The 23,393-nt window shown below is 42.9% G+C and overlaps 1 protein-coding gene across 3 annotated transcripts in view; it reads right to left on the bottom strand.

The window, feature by feature from the left end:
- Positions 1-23,393, bottom strand: part of ctif (CBP80/20-dependent translation initiation factor) — a 76,850-nt gene that overhangs the window by 39,569 nt on the left and 13,888 nt on the right. For all 3 annotated transcript variants that reach the window (XM_083794248.1, XM_083794249.1, XM_083794250.1), the window contains exons 2-7: positions 16,090-16,277; positions 12,620-12,691; positions 12,020-12,148; positions 11,699-11,781; positions 2,654-2,758; positions 1,294-1,372 (exon numbers count right to left, since the gene is read on the bottom strand). In XM_083794248.1, coding sequence (XP_083650374.1) covers positions 1,294-1,372; positions 2,654-2,758; positions 11,699-11,781; positions 12,020-12,148; positions 12,620-12,691; positions 16,090-16,266 — 645 coding nt within the window. In that variant the 5' untranslated portion in view covers positions 16,267-16,277. The remainder of the gene's footprint in view (positions 1-1,293; positions 1,373-2,653; positions 2,759-11,698; positions 11,782-12,019; positions 12,149-12,619; positions 12,692-16,089; positions 16,278-23,393) is intronic.

Genomic DNA, 23,393 nt, shown 5'->3' with positions numbered 1-23,393 from the left:
CGTCTCTGAAGCCAAGAGGGGAAGGAAGGCAGACAACGTCGCTGGACCCAGAAGCTTTGGAAGGAAGAGGACAGAACACCTACGCAATCCAGGTAACCTCCAACAACCCTGACCGAGTTGCGTAACAAGTGACAACCACACCTGACATTAGACTATCTGCTACAAACTTAACTATAGAGCTACTGCGTAATGACAGATTATTTTCAGAGGATTTTGCACCATTAATTCTTAAACTTGTTTTATTATCAAGGACACAGACCCCATTTGATTTCTCTTTGGGAGCCCCAATCTACCCTGAAAGATAATTTACTCTGAGAGGGTACAAACTGAACCAAATTGACCCTTACGGGTTCCATTTGTCTCAGAGTTACAGACAAACCAGCAAGGTTTAATTTGGTTCCTATATGCCCAACTATCAATCAATTTAGCTGGGGACCACCTGGAACACCCCGAAGGACCCCTGGGGGGTCCCCGGAACCCACGTTGAGAACCGTGGTTCTACAGAAGTCATGGACGTGGAAATACTACGACAATGAGCTCTCAGTCCAGCCTGGTCACAAAGACACGCCATTAAAACTCATTATTTTATGTGCTATACATGCATCATCCATACACCTGAGAAATATGCAGACACCACATTTACCTGCAACTGCTGAGCTGTACTTCAATTCCTTCTCCACATAGGGAGGGGGCAGTATACTGTATACTTAATAGGGAGGGGGCAGTATACTCAGTATACTGTACTGTAGCAACTTGTCAATGCCCTTTCTGGCCATTCAGCATGGAACTGCAACACCTCCGTCTTACCACTAGGTGTCACCAGTGTAACACGGATTGTATGTGTATCACAACAGCAAGCCACCAGCATAGACCCTCATAACTGTTCTACACATTGGTGAGACCTTACTACTACTTACACTACCCTACTAGTACACACTTCATGCCTATTTTCTTGCATAATGACATTGTGTTGGGCATTGTATTATAATATGATTATTGAAATATATATATTTGAAGATAACACACACAAGAAATGCCACATCAAAATAATCACTTATAACGTTTTTGTGCCTGTATTGTTTTCCTTGTGCCACAAGAGAGCGCTCTCTGAAAACAAACTGAATGATTGTGTTGATAGTTGTTCATCTAAGAGCACTGTGCTGCCTGTCATTCCAGTCCAGATTCATGAGACATTTTTTATACAATTACAAACGGAATAGATTACAGAATAGACTCAAATAGATTGGAGAGTATAGGTTGGGGGTAATGTTTAGTGTTTAGATTGTGACTTACCGAGTGTAGATGGGGGAGAAATCTCTCTATGTCGTTCATGTCTATGCCATCGTCGTCATCAACTTTACCTTTAATCATCCTGAGACAGACAGACAGACAGACAGACAGAATGAATTAATAGGAACATTCAGTATCGACAAACACAGGCAGACGAGATCAATCAATGTCAAATAGAAAAACAAAAGACTACCGGCTGCAATCAATTGCAATGCATTAGGGGAAAGTAGAGAATGGATACTGATAAAGAAACATGGCTGATGATGCTGAATGTAACATTTAAAAACAATGAATAACAGGACCAGAGAATAGATGCTTGCTGCAGTCTGGAAACCAATACTGGTAGCAATACTGATCAATATGTCACATGCAATCGAGCGTTATGCATGCATAAATATTGACTATAGTCTGCAATTAGTTCTAGAATTGAACTGTGTTAAATCCATATGCTGATACTCAGAACTGTGTCATATGTAGCAACAACAAAGAGAGCTTATTGGTTGACTAAAGTAACAGCACGTTAGCAAACACATTATGAACTAGTTTGCACTGAGAAAGAATATGTTTTACCATTGTTTACCGTTGTCTGGAAGAAGAGCTTATGGAACTTTTTAATTGGCTATTGACAGCCTATTTACCGATTTATTTCAATACTTCAATTTAAACAAATGCCAAGTTGAAGGGTTAGGGTCTACAAGCTCACAATGCATCACATCGCGACACTTTGTGAGCTTGTATATCTTCTGTACAAATAGCTGACGCATATAGGTTTAAAGTGCTCATGTGGCCTAGTCGCTTCTTTTGGGCTCGTTTTCATAGACCTAGTTGCTGGTCTCGCAGGGCACGTTATTCTTCACTTCCGGTCGTCTGTTTTCGAGCGGCTTTCAAAATGATACCGTCTACCGTACACTTTACATTGCTGGCATGTGCGGGAACGTTTCCAGCCACTAGATGGCACTGATGTCGGTGAGTGAGTTTAGTAAAAAATGTGACTCCTTTTTCCACCACTGCTGAAAACGCCCTCGGAGACCACCCGCTTGGAATGTTATCACCCCATAATCAAGAGAATGTTCGTGATCAGCAGCTTAGCATACAGACAGATTGCTTCCCGATAGGCAGAGAATAGTAAATATTAGTACGCCCTAGTTTCCATGCCCCGACCATAGAGTTAGCCCCGACACGTCCAGCAGGGGGAATCGTTTACCAGGCTATGTCTGCACCACCCTGTATGCATGCAGTCCAGGTGAACACAGCCAAACACCACAACGTCTAGTATGCCAGTATGGCCATATTCCAACGTCCTGATAATGGTTGATTTTGTGTATTTAATGCAGTGATAACATATGAATCCATAAGGCCTTACCCCTCCTGGTGGATGTGTGGCAGGTGTTTGGCGGTGGCTTTGTAGTGCCTCCTGTGGAACTGGCTGAAGTCCAGCTTCTCTGGCTGCACGTCCCATCCTGCACCGCTAAACACAAGGCCACACACACACTATTACAATTTAGGCATTATTTAGCAGACGCTCCAGAGCAGTAGTTCCAAAGCTTTTAGCCTGTGACCCAAAAGAGAAATGTGCCGTCTCCCCGGGACGCAAACTAGTGAAAAGATGAAAAAAGTGGAAAAATCTTGAAGCTCACAACGCCGCTGTACATCGGCTATTTTCACTACTTCTTAAACATTTGTTTTCTAATTCATGGAATTACCGGTAGATTTTTCTTTGATTTCTTCATGAAATTACAGAAATAAAAATCATGAAAACAAATTCTTTGCTTTTTTTGGTTATGTTTTTTGAACCAAAATGTAGGAAACCAAAACATGAAGGGACTAGGGACCCATAGAAAATGTGTCTGTGACCCACAGTGGGTCCCGACCCAATGTTTGGGAAAGACTGCTCTAGTCTAGAGCGACTTACAAGGACAACACAAGTTAATACATCAAATGCATAGAAATAGTCATCTAGGGGTCATAGCCTGTAAGTGTAAACCAAGAACCCATCATCAGTCTAACAGTAGAATATCCAAAGAAAATCAATAATCTGTACATTGAAACTATAAACACTATATATATATTATATATATATATATATAATATATATATATATATATATATATCTACATAACATGATATCTAAATTAAGTTTTTAGACTTTGGATTTAAGCCTGCAAGGTTAGGGCAAGTGCTACGGCAAGTGCTAAGGTGGAGTCTGCAGATTACGGAGGAAGATTGGGAGTGAGTCTGCAGTTCTAACTGCAATAGTTTGGGAGGGCAGAAGGGAGGAGAGTCTTGGACGTGTGGATCATTGTTGCGGATGTTTTAGCAAAGGTACCGGTTCTGTTAGCTGATCTGAGCGAGCGGGAGGGGTTGTAGGGTTGGATGAGGCTTTGAGGATATGGGGGTGCCATACCTGATTTGTAGGTCAACATCAGTGTTTTGTACTCTGTGCGGGCAGTAAAACACGGAGACACTGGCTTAGAGAACAGCTGATAATAACGCAAAGCCAACATGGTCAATCTGCTTTTTGTTCTGTTCCTACTTTGACACACACACACACACACACACACACACACACACACACACACACACACACACGTCTGTCTAGCACACGGCTAGACCAACTGGCCGAGCAATGGTGTAACTCAGTGGTTCTCAAAGTGCAAGGCACCAACCTGCTCATCGGGAGCAATTAGGGGTTCAATCTCTTGCTCAAGGACACTTCGACCCTAACTCTGGGGGAGCCCGGAATCGAACTGGGAACCTTCTGGTTCCCAAGCGGCCACTCTACCCCTGAGCCAATGCCAAATGGTCTGTAACTCTGTTCTGTGTTGGCGCTTGCATCATCCAGCCATGAACAGCTCCAGCATCATGCGTCTGAGCGCTCATCTGCCACCGTGGCCGGAACTACAGCACGGGAGAGGCGGTGTTGCCTTGCAGCAGTTACCATGGCAACCGGTCTCAGCCTCCAGTCACTGACTCACTATTCTACAATGCCATTTTAAAAGAAACCCATCGAGTTATACTAGAGCCACGCGTTCGTCAAGAGAGGATGTAAGTCAATACAGTGTTCTATTCAACGAAACGTGTAGTACTAGGTCTACTACTAATAACAATAACAATATCCAGATTAATACGTATCCACATCCTAGCAACATGGCATGTTGTACATTGTCTACTGTCTTTTTTTTTTGTAAACTTTATTTTTACATTTCTTTATCGTTCATACATTTTGTCATTACATTACATTACATGTAAGCAAGTAAATACACAAAACACACAAACATATACGACCCCCCCCCCCCTCCCCCCTAGGCTAAAACAAAAATAAATAAAAATAAAAAGTGGTGGGACAAAGCAGTGGACAATCATAGATCAAGAAATAAATAAAAAATAGTCAAAACAGGGACATAGTCGGGCACAGTCGGACACAGTACAGATTATAGTTCACTGAAATGAAAAGTCTTCAACAAACTCCACAAAGGCACTCCAAGCTAGGACAAAGTTTTTTTGGGCTCTGTCTACTTTATATCTGAGTTTTTCCAGAGGCAGGAATGATAGAACTTCTTTCAGCCATTGTTGAAAGGAAGGCGCCTTATCGGACTTCCAATTAAGGAGGATTAGTCTACGGGCTAATAGGGATGCAAATGCCAAAGCATTTGCTTGTGGAGATGTGAGTGTACAGTCTGGGGGAATTATGCCAAAAATGGCAGTGTGAAAAGAAGGGGTCACCACTGTATCACACATATGAGAGAATACGTCAAATATTCGCTTCCAGTAGGTAGTGAGGGAAGGACACATCCAAAACATGTGGCCTAACGAGGCCGGGGTCTGGCCACACCTTGGGCATCCAGGGTCTGGCATGTTAAAGAGCCTGGCCAGCTTATCCCCTGAATAGTGGAGTCGATGTAGTATCTTAAATTGAATTAAACCATGGCGTATGCACATTGAAGAGGTGTGAATACGTAGAAGACTGTCCTCCCACATCTCCTCAGGGAGCTCCACACCCAGATCTCTCTCCCAGGCAGCTTTTGTTTTATCCCAGGTTACTGGTTTTAGATTCCGTATCAAATCATAAATCACAGACACACGTTTTTTTGCATCGGGGCTAAATTCCAATATAATGTCCAATTGATTTTTGGGTGGTAAGTAAGGGTATGAAGGAAGTTTTTTCTGAGTAAAACTGCGAATTTGAAGAAACCTAAAGAAATGAGATCTGGGTATATTATGATCTGTAGTAAGTGTTTCAAAAGAAATGAACTTCTCGTCAGAAAAGAGATCACAGAAAAACACCAGTCCATTCCTGTGCCAATGTTGAAATGCATTATCCATCATTGATGGGGGGAAAAACTGATTGTTGGCCACTGGGAAAAATCTAGTACCGAGCTGGTTCAAGCCAAAGTGCTTTCGGAACTGTAACCATATTCTGAGTGAGGCTCTAACCACCGGGTTTGTAGATTGTATGGTACGGCCAGATGGTAATGGGGATGTGAGTATTGGCAAAGGATTGGACAACAACTCCATATGGACCCAATCAGGTCCCTCTTCATAGTCATATGTATATCTCCAATGTAAACATTTTACAATATTTGCAGCCCAATAGTACCACATAAAGTTTGGTAAGCCAAGTCCCCCAGCTTCCCTAGGGACCTCCAAGTACATTTTTTTCATCCTGGGGTTTGAATTATTCCAAATAAAAGATGAGATTAACCTATCTATTTGTTTAAATGTTTTCTTTGTTATGAATATAGGGATCATTTGGAAGAGATAGAGAAACCTAGGTAGAATTGTCATTTTAACTGTATTAATACGGCCAGCTAGTGAGATCGGAAGTGTCGACCATCTTTTAAAGTCCTGTGTTGTTCGTTCGACCAATGTTTTGAAATTATGACTATATAGTTCATCCATTGTGCGTGTGACTTTCACTCCTAGGTAGGTGAACACCTTGGTTTCAAGTTTAAATGGAAAACGAGAATAATCTCCGTCAGTATGGGCTATTGGGAAGAGTAAGCTCTTAGAATAATTTAATTTATAGCCAGACAGGCGACCAAAATGGTCCAGAGTGAGCAGGACTTTTGGTATCGACTCTGCTGGGTTGGATATATACAGGAGCAAGTCATCTGCATACAACGAAACCTTATGAATTCTACCCCCTCTGGAGATACCAGCAATGTCATCATCTGCCCTGATAGCTATGGCGAGAGGTTCAATCGCTAAGTCGAACAGGTACGGGGAGAGACCACAGCCCTGTCTGCAGGACCTATGGAGCGGAAAGTAGTCAGAGGTGTTATTATTTGTCCGTACTGCAGACATAGGAGTGTCACAGATTATTTTGACCCAGGCTAAAAACGACGGACCGAAGCCAAACCTCTCTAGGACCGCGAACAGGTATTGCCACTCAATCCTGTCAAACGCCTTGGCTGCGTCCAGCGAGGTCACGACCTCTGACCTCTGCCCCTCGGGGTGAGGTTCGTATAAGACATTGAACAGGCGTCGCATGTTGTAGAATGACTGCCTCCCTGGTACGAAGCCGGTCTGGTCTTGGCTGAGAATAAGCGGAACTACAGATTCAATACGGGTGGCTAGTATTTTTGTAAGAATTTTGTAGTCACAATTTAACAGGCTTATTGGCCGGTATGAGCCACACAGCAGGGGGTCTTTATCCTTTTTAAGCAGTACTGATATGATGGCCTGAGCCATAGTCGGAGGCAGTTGACGTTGTTCAAGTATTTCCTTATACAGTTGGCTGAGAATCGGGGCTATTTTAGTCGCAAATTCTTTATAGATTTCAATTGAAAATCCATCTGGCCCCGGTGCCTTGCCACTCTGCATTAACTTAATCGCCTGTAAGACGTCAGCCGTTGAAATATTTCTGTCTATCTGTACCCGGGCCTGAGGAGTGATTTCCGGTATAGTTAAGCCATCTAGGAAGGCTTCGATGCTTGATGGGTCAGCAGGTGATTCAGATGTATAAAGGGCCGTATAGTATTGTTTAAATCGATTGTTTATTTCTATGGGGTTGGTGGTTCTCCCTCCTGCAGATGTATTGATTTCGGGGATAGCACTGGTGGCTGCTGCTTGTCTAATCTGGTGAGCAAGGAGTTTTCCAGCTTTGTCTCCGTGTTCATAAAATTTCTGCCTTGATTTGAAAAACAGCTGTTCCGTTTGTTTAATAGAAAGGTTGTCATATTCTGTTTTCAGCAGTAGCTTTTCCTTGTAGAGTTCAGGTGTTGGGGTGTCGGCATATAAGCGGTCCATTTCAGCTATACTATTAGATAGGTCACTCAGACGCTGCTTATATTTCTTTCTCACATGTGCAGTGTAGGATATGATCTGGCCCCTGAGATATGCTTTAAGAGCCTCCCAGATTATTGATAGTGACATACCTGGTGTCTGGTTGATTTCCATAAAAGAATCAATATGTTGAGAGATTAGCGTCTTAAAAGAGTCTCTAGACAGCATTAAAGGATCGAACCGCCAAGTACGTTGGGGTTTGACACACTCTGGGAAGTTGATGTCTAACTGCACCGGGCTATGATCAGATATGACAATGCTATTGTACTGGCTGTTTTTCACTAGGGAAAGGGCCCTACTGTCTAACAAGAAGAAATCAATCCTACTGTACGAGTGATGGACAGGGGAAAAAAAGGAGTATTGTCTAGCAGATGGGTTGGCTTTCCTCCATGGGTCAAAAAGTGCATATGATTCTATGAATGATTGAATAACAGCGCCAGCTTTCGAGATCTTACTATTTGGTCTGGGGTTCGATCTGTCCCGCTGTGGTTCCAAAACCAGGTTAAAATCCCCCCCCCAATATAGTTGGTGACTGTTGAGGTCAGGGAGTGCAGCTATAAAGTTAGTGAAGAAGGTTGGGTCATCCCAGTTTGGACCGTATACATTGGCTAATGCCACAAGAGTGCCATAGAGGTTGCCCGTCACAATCACATATCTCCCTCTGGAGTCAGCTATAGTCTGCAGCGGGACAAACGGAACACCTTTTCTAATCAGAATAGCCGTGCCTCGTGTCCTATTCTCATTCCTAGAGCAGAAAACCTGCCCTATCCAAGCCTTTTTTAATTTTGCATGTTCACTCGAACGCAAATGAGTCTCCTGTAAGAACATTAAATCTGAGCCCAGAGATTTTAGATGTGCAAAAACCCTACTACGCTTTACCGGGTTATGAATTCCCTTAATATTCCAGCTTACAAAGCGAAGATGTCCTGGAGTATTAGTCATTATACAGTATGAGTGGGTAAATGGATAAAAGTGAAAACATGTAGAAGAAAATGAACAGTCCCTGCTTACTAACCACTAAACAAAAACAAAAACAAAAAACGAGCCTAAAAAAACTATGCTGATCTACAATACCCCCTGAGATCGCATACCCCATTGTTGCTATCTAGCTGTCAAGCTAACAAAACGCAACAAAAGCAAGCCACGGCCTGTCATTACAGAAAGTAAATAATATAATCTGTCATTACTCATTAGAGTAGACTAGATTTTCCCCTAAAACGGGGCGAAGAGAACAAATGAGAGAAACCCAACAACAACAACATGCGCAATAAAAAATAATAAAAAAAGAACCTCGAGCCATAGTCAAGACAAGAGCTCCATGGCATTTTCCAAAAGGAAACAAAGCAGCAACAGCATTACAGTAAAAGAGCAGAAATAAAAATAAAAGAACAAATAAAGAAGGCCTTAAAGAGTATTATTAAATGCTCCATCAGTAGCTTATTAATGATAAACAATAATTGTTAATGAAATATTTAGCTTGTGGCCATATACTGTATAAGCTGTGCATAGAATGTGTTTTATAAAGGCTATAAAGCCTGTAATACTATCAATATTCTAGACAATTTGGGACAGAACAGGAAATATTATATATCTAATCATAAACTAAGACACCCATGTTCCATCGATTGTATGTTGATATGGCAAAATAGTTTTAAGATGTAGCAAATTAGTTATTCAGGCAGACTGCTCTGCTGAATTATTAGCTTTATGTGCTGAGAACAGGGGGAAAGAGGTAAAAAAAAGAAAAAGTAGTGATAATAAAATACAGTTTAGTCTGATGACCGCCAGATGGAGCTCTCGTTCCTCAGTTACAAAGGGGCCGCTGAGGGCCGACAGCCGATCAAGGCGGGACCGGGACAAAAGCGTAAAACCGGATACGGAACTGGAATTATCGGCTATTGCGCCGTTAGGCCGGAACCCCGCGCATGTCGCGTATGGACCGCCCAGAGCCATATAATAGGCTCTGGGACCGCTGTCTGAGTTGGCGCGGTGTAAAAGTATAATAATATTGCCAATATAAGCTCTAGATGTACATAGAGGTAGAACGTTACAGTTAAATGAACTATCGAAGGAAAATAGTAATAAAATAAAAAAAAGGATAGAAAGAGATGGAAGAATAAAAAATAAAGATACAGATTCACGACAGTACCCCCCCCCTCCCAGTGAGGAACGTTAGCACTGCAGCACGCAGCACAATGCTACATGCTACAATGTCAACCAGCCCAGCACAACAATCAACCACACAACAACCAGAGAACATAAGCGCTATAGAGGCTGTACATATTATTCAGTCACGCACGCACGCACGTACATACATAATGAGTTATTATACCTGACAAATACGATAATTATAAAATAAAATAAAATAAAATGCCTTAGTTATAATGTGTCATGTCCCAAAGAGCGAGAGAACTATGCATAGGCCTACAGGGCAGGATAGCCACACTTAGCTCTTTTGGTAGGAAATCACGCCGGTGAATCGGTGCTTGGAGTCCACTGGTTTACGAACTCCATTGCTCGCGAAGCGTCGGTGAAGGAACGTTCATTCTCCCCTGGGAGACTGACCCGGAGGGTAGCGGGGAAGTACAGCTTGGCGACGGCTCCATTGATAGCTTTTACTTTCTGGCGTACATCTCCAAAGGCTTTTCTCTTCTTCCTCACAGCGTCGGTGTAGTCGGGCCAGAGAGACACATTCATCCCCTGATAGGAGAGGGAACCTTGGGTAGCTTTGCGCAGCATCTCGTCTCTGTCCCGGGTGTAGTGTACTTTCATAATGAACATACGAGGGGGGTCTCCCGGCGCCGGTCTTGGTCGCAATGATCTGTGAGCTCGGTCCAGTAAGGGAGCCTCAGGCAGCTGGAACAGTTCTTTTAAAAGTTCTGAAACAAACTCTGTTGGTCTCCCCATTTCTAACCCCTCCCGGACCCCCAATAAACGCAAATTCTGGCGTCTGGACCTATTTTCAGCATCTTCAGAACGTGCTTGTAGGGTTCGCACTTCTTCTTTGAGCCGGTCCACTGTGGTCTGAAGATCCGTAACACAGTCACCGGTAAAAGTGGCAGATTTTTCTAACTCCAAGAGGCGTTCCTCATGCGAAGTTAGTGCGGCCTGTACGCCGGCAATTGAGGCGACCAGCTCGTGCTTTACGGATTTAATTTCGGCGTGCAGGTCCTGGTTGGCTGATTCAATCTTAGCAAAAACAGAGTCTTTAAGTGAGTTCAGTGCTTTAGATAGCAATTTCGGAGTAAGTGCGCCTCCAGAGTCTTCCTCCTCGTCCGAGGTGCACTGGGGCTTAGCATTAGCAGAAGAAGCCGGCTCGATGTTAGCAGTAGCATTAGCCCCATTCTTTGAAGACTTGCCTTTGGGTCCGCGGCTCATTGTAGCTTCGGTACTGCGACTTATTTATGACCAAACGAGTATATAGATGTAATGTTGTTGTTTTGTTGGGTCCCACTTCAGTTAGGACAGATTAAAAGTAAAATATTAAATAGACCTTGCGGAGCTTGCAGAAAACGCGTCTACATCCTAGGTTGTACAACAGCGCCCCCCTCGTCTACTGTCTTTGTCCCGGGATGTCACATCACATCCTCCAAAATATCCATCGTGCACTTTCACCACCTCTACAACGCTACGTGCTTTCAAGAGTCGGCATGTATTTATAAAAAATCCTGGTGCAAACTGCAAACATTGCCAATCATCAGCACTATGCTCTGCCAAAGTCTGACTCACGACAGCTGGTACTGAGTTGAATGGGCTTGGACCAAAATGAAAAGGCAGAATTATAATACCATGCTGGTATGCCAGCAAGAAATTTGACAATGATTGGTTTAATAGTTAGCCTGACAGGCGTTTCACTCTATTATTCAGCCTGCAGCAATTTTCTGAGATGGGGGCGTGGCCAAAGTGGGACTCTTTGGCGATTGGTTGCTGGATTATCGCGATCAGGCCGGGCCACCAGTTTTCAACCGAGAAAACCCTGGCTTCTACAGTGTCACCAGAACCTGAATGACAGTCTAGCGATTCAGGGGCTGGACCCAGGCTATTTAATAGTAAAATAGATTAGCAGCGGACAGACAAACACACACACACACACACACACACACACACACACTTGGGTACCTACCCGTGTGAGTCCATGGTGTTAGCAGCCCAGATGTCTGTCCCAAGGATGTCCAGTGAACCCTCTCGATTCCGTTCCGTTCCGTTCTAGAAAACAGAGTAGTTTTATGATTAGATAAGTACTTCCGCCGCAATCGGTGTATGAATTTGTGTGTGAATGTAATGCACAATCTATGTGAAGCGCCTTGGATAAAGGCCCTATATAAATGCACCATTTACCATCATATCAATAAAGGCGTAAAAGCCCCTCAAATATATATATATATATATATATAGCCACCTTCTCTGTACACCGTGAATAAAGATGCGTGTAAACAATATGTACCTGTACTTTGGTGGGGCCCTTGAACTGGTTGTTTCGGCCCCTGCTACCAGAGCGTGATCCAGAGCCAGGTCTAGAACCTGAGCTGGGTCTGGAGCCTGTACTTTCATTACTGCTGTGCTCCCATTCATCCTAAAGAGAGAGAAGGATAAAGAATGGCAAGGAGTAAAACAACTTTACGGCGCTCACATTCACCCTAGACTGAGTGAGCCAGGGAGAAAGACTGTCAGTGAGTAGGCCTGTCATGATCATAACAATTAAATACATTGTTATAATTGTTAATAATGACTTACCGGTAATTGTGTTTTGGGGATTCAACATTGCTAACTGTGTAATGTGTATAACATGCAGGTATAGTCAAGTCTAGTACACTGTGCTGTGAATAGAACTTCGCAGTGTATAAAAATGGAAGGACTTAGGCTCCAGTACACACACACACACACACACACACACACACACACACACACACACACACACACACACACACACAGTAACACCATGCCAATGGATGCAGTGATGGAAAAGAGGTGCACAGAGGAAAGCACACACAAGATGCCCCCCCCACACACACACACACACACACACACACACACAGTTACGTACCGGTTTGGATGAGCCACGTCCCCATGAAGATGACCAACTTCCATCTTTTCTGTCATTGCACTCGTCTGTCCACTGAGAGAGAGAGAGAGAGAGTGAGAAATATATCGCTAGTGAATGTAGGTGGAGGGTATAAATGGTCTGGGGATCCCCAAGGAATGGATCCATGGGTCCCAGGGGCCCATCTACAACACACCATATCAGCACCATGGATCCATTGGACGGTCCCAGGGGCCCATCTACAACACACCATATCAGCACCATGGATCCATTGGACGGTCCCAGGGGCCCATCTACAACACACCATATCAGCACCATGGATCCATTGGACGGTCCCAGGGGCCCATCTACAACACACCATATCAGCACCATGGATCCATTGGACGGTCCCAGGGGCCCATCTACAACACACCATATCATTGGACGGTCCCAGGGGCCCCATCTACAACACACCATATCATTGGACGGTCCCAGGGGCCCCATCTACAACACACCATATCATTGGACGAAGGCTTGGGCGATATTGATTTTTGGATATCGGTATTGATACCGTGAATAATATGGCGATTATCGGTATTATCGATTATCACCCTTTTTAATTTGGCTGGAACAGCAGTATTTCCAGATGTTTTTTTACGAACCAACTTGCTAGGACTTGTTACTCTCACCGGCGCCATGTTTTGTTTGCTTTCCTGGGCGGAGGCGGTCCGACAATGCTGCTGTCGCCTCGTCGCCGTAATTCAGCGTCAGTGCCATGCAGTCAATGCATGGACACTAAGTTATTAGGCAAATTATAGTTGTTTAAAATGAAATACTTGTAAATTCATCACACAGACACACACATACAGTAATGTAGATGTTTATTTAAAAGAAAATCCATATTTACATGACGGTAAAATTACGATATTGGGTATTATCGGTATTCGATATAATTTATATACTCCACGATATTACCGATATTGATTCTAAATATCGCGATAAACGGTAATATCGATATATTGCCCAAGCGGCCTAATTGGACGGTCCCAGGGGCCCATCTACAACACACCATATCAGCACCATGGATCCATTGGACGGTCCCAGGGGCCCATCATAGAGTATATATATCTATAGAGAAGACACCCGAGTTCTCCTCCCATCCACTTGCATTGAGTTGCTCAAAAGCGCATGAGGCGGATTCACTCCTCCTTCCTGGTAGGAACAGAGTGCATTCTGGGACGGATTGCAATGGTGAGTGGCCCCAAACACATGAACGTGCTGCCGTTGAACGCGCACGAGCGTCGTCCGTCGTGAACGTGTACAATGATAGTCAACGGACAGCACGTTCATGTGTTTGGGGCCAGGCTGCAATACCTTCATTCGGCCACTATGTCCATTTCGCCTCAAGATTTCCTCTGGGTGCCTTCTCTATAAATATATATACTCTAAGGGGCCCATCTACAACACACCATATCAGCACCATTTCCGGAAATATAATAAGCCATTAAGACCTGCTGATGCCGATTCTACAAAAGCCTTCTAAATCTAAATCAGTTGTTTTCAAACTACTTTGTTATTCAAGATTTGTTTTGTTTCTTTTTTTAAATAGCAGATATACAAGCTCATTGTGAGCTTGTATATCCACTATTTTTGAATAGCCAATGCTAGAAACACACACACACACACACACACACACACACACACACACACACACACACACACACACACACACACACACACACACACACACACACACACACACACACACACACACACACACACACACACCCCTCTGACTACAGCTTCTCCTTTTGCCTGTCCCCTTCAGGGGTCGCCACAGCGAATCATCTGCCTCCATCTCACCCTGTCCTCAGCTTCTCTCATACAGACTAACTTCATGTTCTCTTTCACCCCATCCATACATCTCCTCTGGTAGTTCCAACCTCAGCATCCTTCTACCAATATCCCTTCTCTGAGTCTGTACATGTCCAAAGTTCCAAACCATCTCAGTCTGGCCTCTCTGACTACAGCAGCATTGCGTTTCCTCTCTGAGCTATTTAGCGAACGCACAGCTGGCACTGTAACCCCAGGGGGGTAAACTAACCCACTTACAGTTGCCCTGTGTGCATATACATAACCTTTGATTTTAAAAGGTAGAGCACCGGGAAAGGGACGAGTGTAGGAAGTAGCATTGTGTACATACATACTGTAATGACTGTTCTTTGTACAATACTGTAGCTCTAGTCTATTTGCGATGTCTAAAAGCTATTGAATAATTTTGAATTATGAAAGTGTGAGTGAGAAGTGTGAGAACTATTAGAAGGAATTTGTAGAATCGGCCTCTGGACTTAATGGGTTAAATATAAAATTAAAATAAAGTAAGTTGGCTTGGGAATCCACGGTTTGTGAGCCATGGTCGCATGACGAAGCTTGTAGCTGACGGTTTCCAAAAGGGTATACTGTAGCTTCACGTATTTCACACTTCACAACTTGAGACCAAAGGCTTGAAGACATTGCAAGTGGGCGTGGCAACCAAATATTTGGCAAATCAGTACGACTTTTTGCAGCGCGACGCGTTGTGAGTTTGTATTTTGGCCATTTTCAGCATGCATCCAATTAAAAAGAATCAGGCATTACCACGCCATCAAGGCCTGACTAAATGCAATTTCGTGGACTAAAACTAGACTAACTACAGTATAATACTGCGTACCGTTCCCGGGAGCGGATCACCCAACGGTACCCGGGACCACATGAAAGTAGTCTCGGGACCGATTGAAGTGTACTCGGATATGGATCGCTGCAATGTGAAAGCATTGCATACAGTTGCATGAAGTGTACTCGGATATGGATCGCTGCAATGTGAAAGCATTGCATACAGTTGAATGAAGTGTACTCGGATATGGATCGCTGCAATGTGAAAGCATTGCATACAGTTGAATGAAGTGTACTCGGATATGGATCGCTGAAATGTGAAAGCATTGCATACAGTTGAATGAAGTGTACTCGGGTGCGGAAAAATCAAGGCCAATGTGAATCATGGCCAGCAACCGGGTTCGGGTTCGAATCAAACAGACTCAGTCCGTCTCAGTGTGAATCCCCTATAAATGACTATAATAACCTTTTCTGTCAAAATCAATACAGACGGGATGGGACTTAATAAAAGCTGACCTGTGTCACGATTAAAAAAAATAGTTGATTAATTGTCACACAAATAATTGCGATTAAAGATTTTCTTTTTGCATTGAACATTGGAACGTTACAATTTGTATTTCCGTTTGCCTTTTAGGCTTCGCAATCACAAATTGCACAGTGCAGATTATGACAAATAACTAAAAGAAATCACAGACATTTTTTCTTTCCAAAACGTTCCGCTATTTTTGGAGAAAAAAAATCAACATGGAAACGATTGACGCTCATGCAAAAAATAATTGCGATCATCTCAAACGTTTGCGATCAGGCGATGATGTAATACTTGTGAGTGGCGTGCAGTGTACCTGTGGCATCTTGATGCCGTTGTCCTCGTCCGGCTCGCCATCGGCCTTGTCTCCCAGCAGGCCTTGCACCTGGTACTCCAGGACGTAGCTGTCGATGAAGCGCTCCAGCTCCTCGATCTCCTGGGAGCGTGAGCTGCCTGCCTCGGACGACGCAGACGCCACTGATGAGTTCTCCATGGCAACCAGCCCTGTGTGTGCCGGTGATGATGATGGGGGAGGGGGGGGGGAGAAAATACGTTAGTGAACTGAAAACAAAGTATGACAAAGAATTGAATAAAAACACCCTTAAAGCTGCTATAAGCAATAATGTCAAGATTTTAATGACCTTTTTTTCTTTTCTTTTTTTTTCAGGCAGCCAGCAATGGGTAGAACGCTCCCCAAAAAAATGTAGTCTCTGTGACACATCTAGGGGCCGCAATCTTCATTTTGGGAGCGTTCTACCCATTGTTTGCTGTATGAATACCACAAAAAAAATGTCCCCTAGGGTAGGTAGGTACCCTCACAAAAAACATGCAGTTATCCTGGTCTCTAAACTGCCACCCCCAGGTCAGCATGAAGGGCGCCTGATGGAGGGAAAGGAACTAGTTGGAATAACGTGTTTCTTCTAAGGTTGTGCGATATTTCGGTTTCGCAGTTTAATACGGTTTAATGATTTCATTAAGGTTTCATCCGTCAAAACGGGCAAACCGTTTAACCTGACATGAGCGTTGGGTGGCCGTGATTATAGTTTACGGAAGCAGTGGAGAATGGCAGCATCGCATGATCCATCCGTCCGTCTGTGTCTGACTAAATTCTTGTGCCAGTTACAAGACTCTTCCACGCGGAATAACGTGTTCCGTCCAACCGGGGAAACTCTCCCCCTGTCAGGTGATAAGTGATAAGAAGTGACCATACTACCTGCCAAGAGAGCTTTCCAACATATTTGTGTGTGTCGTATACTGTACGTTCCACCAGATGCTAACGCCACCAGAGCAGCGAGTCGGATCGCTGACTGTGTGCATCAGCACCTACAGAACAAGCCAGACGCGACCATGCTGATTCTGGGCGACATGAACCACTGCAAACTGGAGACATTTCTGCCAGGATTCCAAGGAAGGAGAAAATACTGGATAAGTGCTATGGTAATATTAGGGGAGCATACACAGCCAGGGCCAGGCCCCCACTCGGCACATCCGACCATAGAAATGTATGCATGTCCGACCATAACACTGTCTATCTGATTCCATCGTACCGGTCCATATTTAAATCCAGTAAACGGGTAAAAAAAGACACTAAATGTGTGGTCTAGGGACGCAACTGAGGAGCTAAAAGGATGCTTCTTATGTACTGACTGGGACATTTTCTTTGAGGATGCTAGCATTGACACAGCCACCGAGGCTATTACAGCTTATATTTCTTTCTGTGTTGAAATGATTGTGCCACAGAAAATAATAACTAAGTTTAATAATAATAGGCCATACCTCACGAATGAAATCAAGGAGTGTATACATAGGAAAAAGGTGGCCTTCAGATCAGGAGACACGGCAGCCTTAAAGGCTGCACAGAAGGAACTGAATATAAAAATGAGAGAAGCCAGAAATAAGTTTAAGGAACGAGCGGAACAAGACTTGGCCAACTCGAACACAAAAAGACTCTGGGACTCCATCAGGGAGATGACTAATATGAAGTCAGAGAGGAAGCCCATCTTTGCTCTAGATGAGAGCGCCATGAGCGCATGAGCTCAATAATTTCTTTATGCGCTTTCAATGTGATACTTCTCAGGGATGCTATGAGGTGATTAATGAACTGAACTGTGATGCTGTTAATAACAGGATGGTAATAGATCAGGACACCGTCTGTAAAGTGTTTAAAACCATACAGACCGATAAAGCAACAGGGCCAGACGGAATGCATGCTTTCCTGTTAAAAACGTGTGCTGAGGAATTAGCCCCAGCCTGGCACAGGCTTTTCCACATACAGTGCCTGAGATCTGGAGAAAATCAGTGATAGTCCCAATCCCGAAGAAAGCATGTCCAATAGAATAACGATTATAGGCCTGTGGCTATAACATCTAATGTACTAAAAGCACAGGAGAGGATCCTGACAGAGGAACTCCGAAAGGAGGTAGGACCCCAGCTAGACCAGTATCAATTTGCATATTCTAAAAAACGCAGTACATGCAATGCAATATCTACAGTAGCTCATCTCACTTTGAAACACCTGGAAAGTAAGGTGGCATACGCCAGATTACTTTTTATCGACTTCAGCTCGGCTTTTAACACTATACATCCAGACATTCTGTTGCGTAAATTAGCTCAGTTAAATGTGAACCCCTTTATAATTAAATGGTATTTTTCTTTTCTCTCTAGACCAGAGGGTGAGAGGTGTTCTCAGAGGAGACACTGAGTAGTACAGGGGTGCCTCAAGGAACAATCAGTTCCTCTTTTCTGTTTACCTTGTATACGGACGACTGTGTCAGCTCACATCCAAATCAATTTGTTATCAAGTTCTCCGATGACACTGTGATACTTAGTCTGCTCAAGAGTGATAATAACATCCTCAGCCATACAGAGGGAGTAGACAAGTTTATAGAGTGGTGTGATCTACACCATCTGAAAATAAATGTAAACAAAACAGAGGAGGTCATAGGAGACCACAGTATAATGAGTGTCCATGACCATAACATCAAACAGGTCCCCTCATATAAATATCTGGGAGCACAGATCGATGACCTGAGCTGGCACATGCATGTTACAACACTGTGTTCTAAGATACACCAACGTCTACACTTTCTCAGAAGACTTTTTGGAGTCAGTAGAAATATCATGTTGACCTTTTACAGAGCTAGTATAGAGTCAATCCTAAGATACGGTATATCCAGCTGGTTTGGCAATCTAACTGTGATATACAAGTCTCAAGTAAGTAGGCTAGCAAACATGGCTGGGAAGATCATGGGCATGTCCACCCCCCCATCACTCCCCAGGCCATCTTTGAACAAGCAGTGGTGAGACAGGCTCGGAATATTGTATCTGACCCCTTGCATGTACTGTACCGAGAGTACGAGCTAATGCCATCCGGTAGGAGGTATAGAACTCCACGATGTGTATATAATAGATTTAAACACTCTTTTGTTCCCCTGTCAACTAAAATGCTCAATCAGGGATTGCAGAATGCACTTTAATGACTATAGTTGCACTTTATCAAGGGAATGTGTGCAATATCTCTGTTTTGTGTATGTGGGTGTTTCATGGTGTTTTTTCTTTTGGTATGTGAACGTGTTTGTATGCAGCTGTGACTCTGTCTCCAAGACAAATTTCTCCCAAGGGAGACAAATAAAGATAACCTTGAACCTGCTCATGCATTGAAGGAAGCATGAGCTCAGTTTGGGGCTCTCCCCAGGTTGGCAGAGGGAGAGTAACACCCAGGATTACATTTTAGGCAATTGACACCGGGTGAAAAATGGATTACGGAATCGTGGGATTAAAAATAAGTTAGAAAAAGATAGTTAATCCTTGGCTTTGATCATGGAACCTATTAAACTACAGTATGTCAATTTTGAAATTACTCCATCCAAAATGAATTCTATAGATTACAGCACACGCTTAAAGGGGGGGTGAAAGTGATACTTTGCTGTTAAAACAAGTGTTAAATAAGTGTAGCTCTGTTAACCAAACGCCCGGGGTTATTGAATCCATTAAATCAGAGTGCCCAGCGATTTATAGCAGTGGAGCACATTTAGTGACGGACCAGGCGCTATCCCGGAAGTAGCTTGATGTAGCCAAAACACTCCTGAGGCGATCGACAACAACGGGAGGTATGATTCATTCTAACGCGACTAGCGACAGGACGGCGATGGGCCGTCTAACACATCATCTTTGCTTAGAATTGGACGGAATGATTTAGATCAAGAGATATTCACGTTTTAAGATTTTCGGTTTCATCGTCATCCGTCCTTTTATCAATCTCCGTCCTGAGTGCTGGGCGTTACTAATTGATTGAACGGAGAACTCCGTCCATGCCGCTCGGGGTGTTAATTTCTATTGAGTCATTGCTCAGGTGTCTCTCTGCGTCTCAAACCCTTTAAGAGGAAATCTCCTGATTGGACAAAATTAGTATCCCGACTATAGAGCTTTAACATTTTAACAAACCTTTTAAACATATCACTTAATGTATGTTTTATACAAAGTAACAACCAGTAACTAAAGTGTACAAATAAATGTAGCAGAGTAAAAGTACACATTTTTGACCTGAAATGTAGTGAAGTAGAAGTAAACGTATTGGACATTGCAAATACTCAAGTATTGGACTCAAGTCCAAATACCTAAAAATTGTACTTAAGTACAGTACTTAAGTAAATGTACTTAGTATTCCACCACTGCATGTGACCCAATCACTGCCTGTTGCTGCTATAAGCTTCTTTACATCAATGCTTGATCACCAGCCATGCAAAGAGGATTTACCCCTGGAGAGCAGTAGTAGGATGGTACCTGCAGATTGCTGCCTGGGAACTCACTGGGGAGTCCTGGGATTTTATATCCTACTATACCACTGAGATAATGCTTTGTGGGTCGGGATGGAATTGCAAGTGGGCCCCTCTGCCAACCTGGGGAGAGCAACGGACTGACCTCACGCTTCCTTCAAAGCATGAGGAGTCCAAGCCGCTTCTTTTCACCTGGGGGGGGGGGGGGGGGGGGGGGGGAACAATCGATTAACTGGTGATGCGTCTCTGAAAAGCATTGTGAGCTTGTAGTTTGGCTGATGTTGGCGCACAACGATCAAAGTATAAATCAGACTTGGTCTTACTTTAGGCCACTGGCCCATTCTGAGGTCATGACAAGGTGCTGTATCACAATAAGTACTTTGATTATGCCTGCTAAAAAAACATAGTGTACTAATTATGTTAAGTTATTTATTGGCACACATTAGTTTTGGGTTTCCCTGCCTCTGCCTCTCTGTCTATCAATTATCATATTTTCCCATGCATCCCATCATTCATCCAGTCATTTGCTACTTCCACTCATGCAGTACTGTAAGTCTTGTCCCTACACAGTTTCTTGTTTTGGCCAACGGCCAATCTGCTGCCTCCATCAACCTCTGTAGAAATCAACAGCAAAGCTAGGTTGTTCTCTCTAGCTTTGCTCTTGTTTGTTTGTCTCGTACAATTGTATTTATAGTAACAACACATTTACTAAAAGGAACATACACACATAATATCCAACTAATAATTTTAGTAATTGTGTCCTCAATTTGAGGACGGAATTGGCGCCCTTTTATGCCCATAAGAAGATAGAAGGGGGAGAGAGAGAGTAGGGATTGGGTATGTCATATTCCTGAACGGTAATTGGCCAGTCAATCTAAGATTTGTTACAAAAGAGATTGCAATAGTAATCATTCAAGGTTTTTTATGATCCTTAGGGTCATCCAAATAACATTAAATAACATATATATAAAGTTTGGATCATGGTAAATTCAGGGTTTGAACGTTGGGTACCATTAACAATAACATCAATAACATAAAGGCAACAATGTTTTGTTTTTAAATGTTTGTCCATGTTGGTTTTAGTTTTTAGCTTGTGTTTTTAAATAGGCTCTATGTTTTATGTTGCACTGCCAATAACTGAGGGGAAACGATATTTCATGTTCTTTTGTATGCAAGTACATAGGAAAATGACAAATAAAATGATTCTGATTCTGATTCTGAATGTCTAATTTTAATTATGATTTAAGTTGCATGTAATGTGCCAAACTAGGGGTCATTCATGATTCAGCATCCATTGCAAGCATTAGTTTTGCACGAAAAAAAAAACCATAGCCGTCATCATAAATGTGATGAGGTCAGCACATTTCGGCACATTGGGCACATTAAGGGCAAGTGGCAATGTTTTTAGCCCAAGGAGTGTCTTTTGTGCAAAACTAATGCTTGCAATGGATTCAGAATCATGAGTAACCCCTTGTTTGACACGTTAAATGCTACTTAAAGCTGCTATAAGCAATAATATATAAAAAATGTAATGACCTTTTTATTTTTTTGGTATTCAGACATCCAGCAATGGGTAGAACGCTTCCAATTTTTTTTGTCGATTTGCCTGTCTGCTTCCTGATTGGTTAGTCATTGCGACCGGGTTTTTTTCCGACTAATGACAAAGCTTCTAGGAAAATCTTTGAATGCAGATTGTGGCCCCTAGATGTGTCACAGAGACTACATTTTCTTTGGGAGAGTTCTACCCATTGCTGGCTGTCTGAATACCAAAAAAATAAAAAAAATAAAAAGGTCATTAAACCTTTTGACATATTATTGCTTAATGCTTATAGCAGCTTTAACATGGATCCCGCCAGAACCGTAGCCTGTTTTGATCCGATGGAATCATTAGCTGCTTCTCGTCAGCATAACAGTCAAAGTGTGACAGTGGCATTTTGAAGATGCTGCTTTCAATGGCCTGTATATCCAAATCGGCACAATGAATGTTGTTTCTGGTGAAAACAAGGTTTTTCAACGGCCGACAACAGGCACTGTGATACTCGCGATCGGGTTTTCACCACCGACCGAGAGAACAACCGGTCAAGACACCACACACAGCATTTTGTCATTGTAACATCCGGCTACGGATATTTGGCTCTTCAAAAAAAGGGTTGCGCGCGATAGAATCTTGACGATACGCGATAGATGAATTAATCCTGGCGGGAAATGGGTTGGTACCCAACTTTCAACCCCTTATTTATCATGATCCAAAATGTATATAATTCACAATTTTGTTATATGTTATTTGGATGACCCTAAGGATCATAAAAACCTTGAATGATTACTATTGCAATTTATTTTGGGTCACACCCCTTTGTAGCTTAGATTGACTGGCCTATTATGGACTAAAAAACAGTAATCACACGCTTACATACACACATGTTTTTTTTACCATTAGCCTTGCAATCGTAATTCATGTGACTGACTATACTGTATCTGTGTTGCTCTACATCTGTGAACATGCATATATCTTTCTTTTTTTTTAACTGTTCACAATTAAGTCCCTCTAAGAGTCTTTCTACATGTCCGAGACCTCTCTAGACATCGAGTAAAATGTACCATTGTATGTCCAGCTTTTGGTGTATGTGCACAAACTTTGTCCTACACAAACATTAAATTCCATTGACAATGAATTGACAAAGTGTTCGTGTAAAAACAAACATTGTGTAACACAAACATTGAAGACGAAGGCGAGGTCACAAATTCTGATTGGCCGGAATGAGATGATGTATTTCTGATGATGTACGATGATACGATCCGACCCTCACTTCACATGGGTGTGATTTTTCGTTTGTTATAGTTAGTG

The sequence above is a fragment of the Protomyctophum parallelum genome, assembly GCF_964188405.1.
Source record: "Protomyctophum parallelum genome assembly, chromosome: 21".
Classification (NCBI taxonomy): Eukaryota; Metazoa; Chordata; class Actinopteri; order Myctophiformes; family Myctophidae; genus Protomyctophum; species Protomyctophum parallelum.
This window is presented reverse-complemented; position numbering and strand designations above follow the sequence as displayed.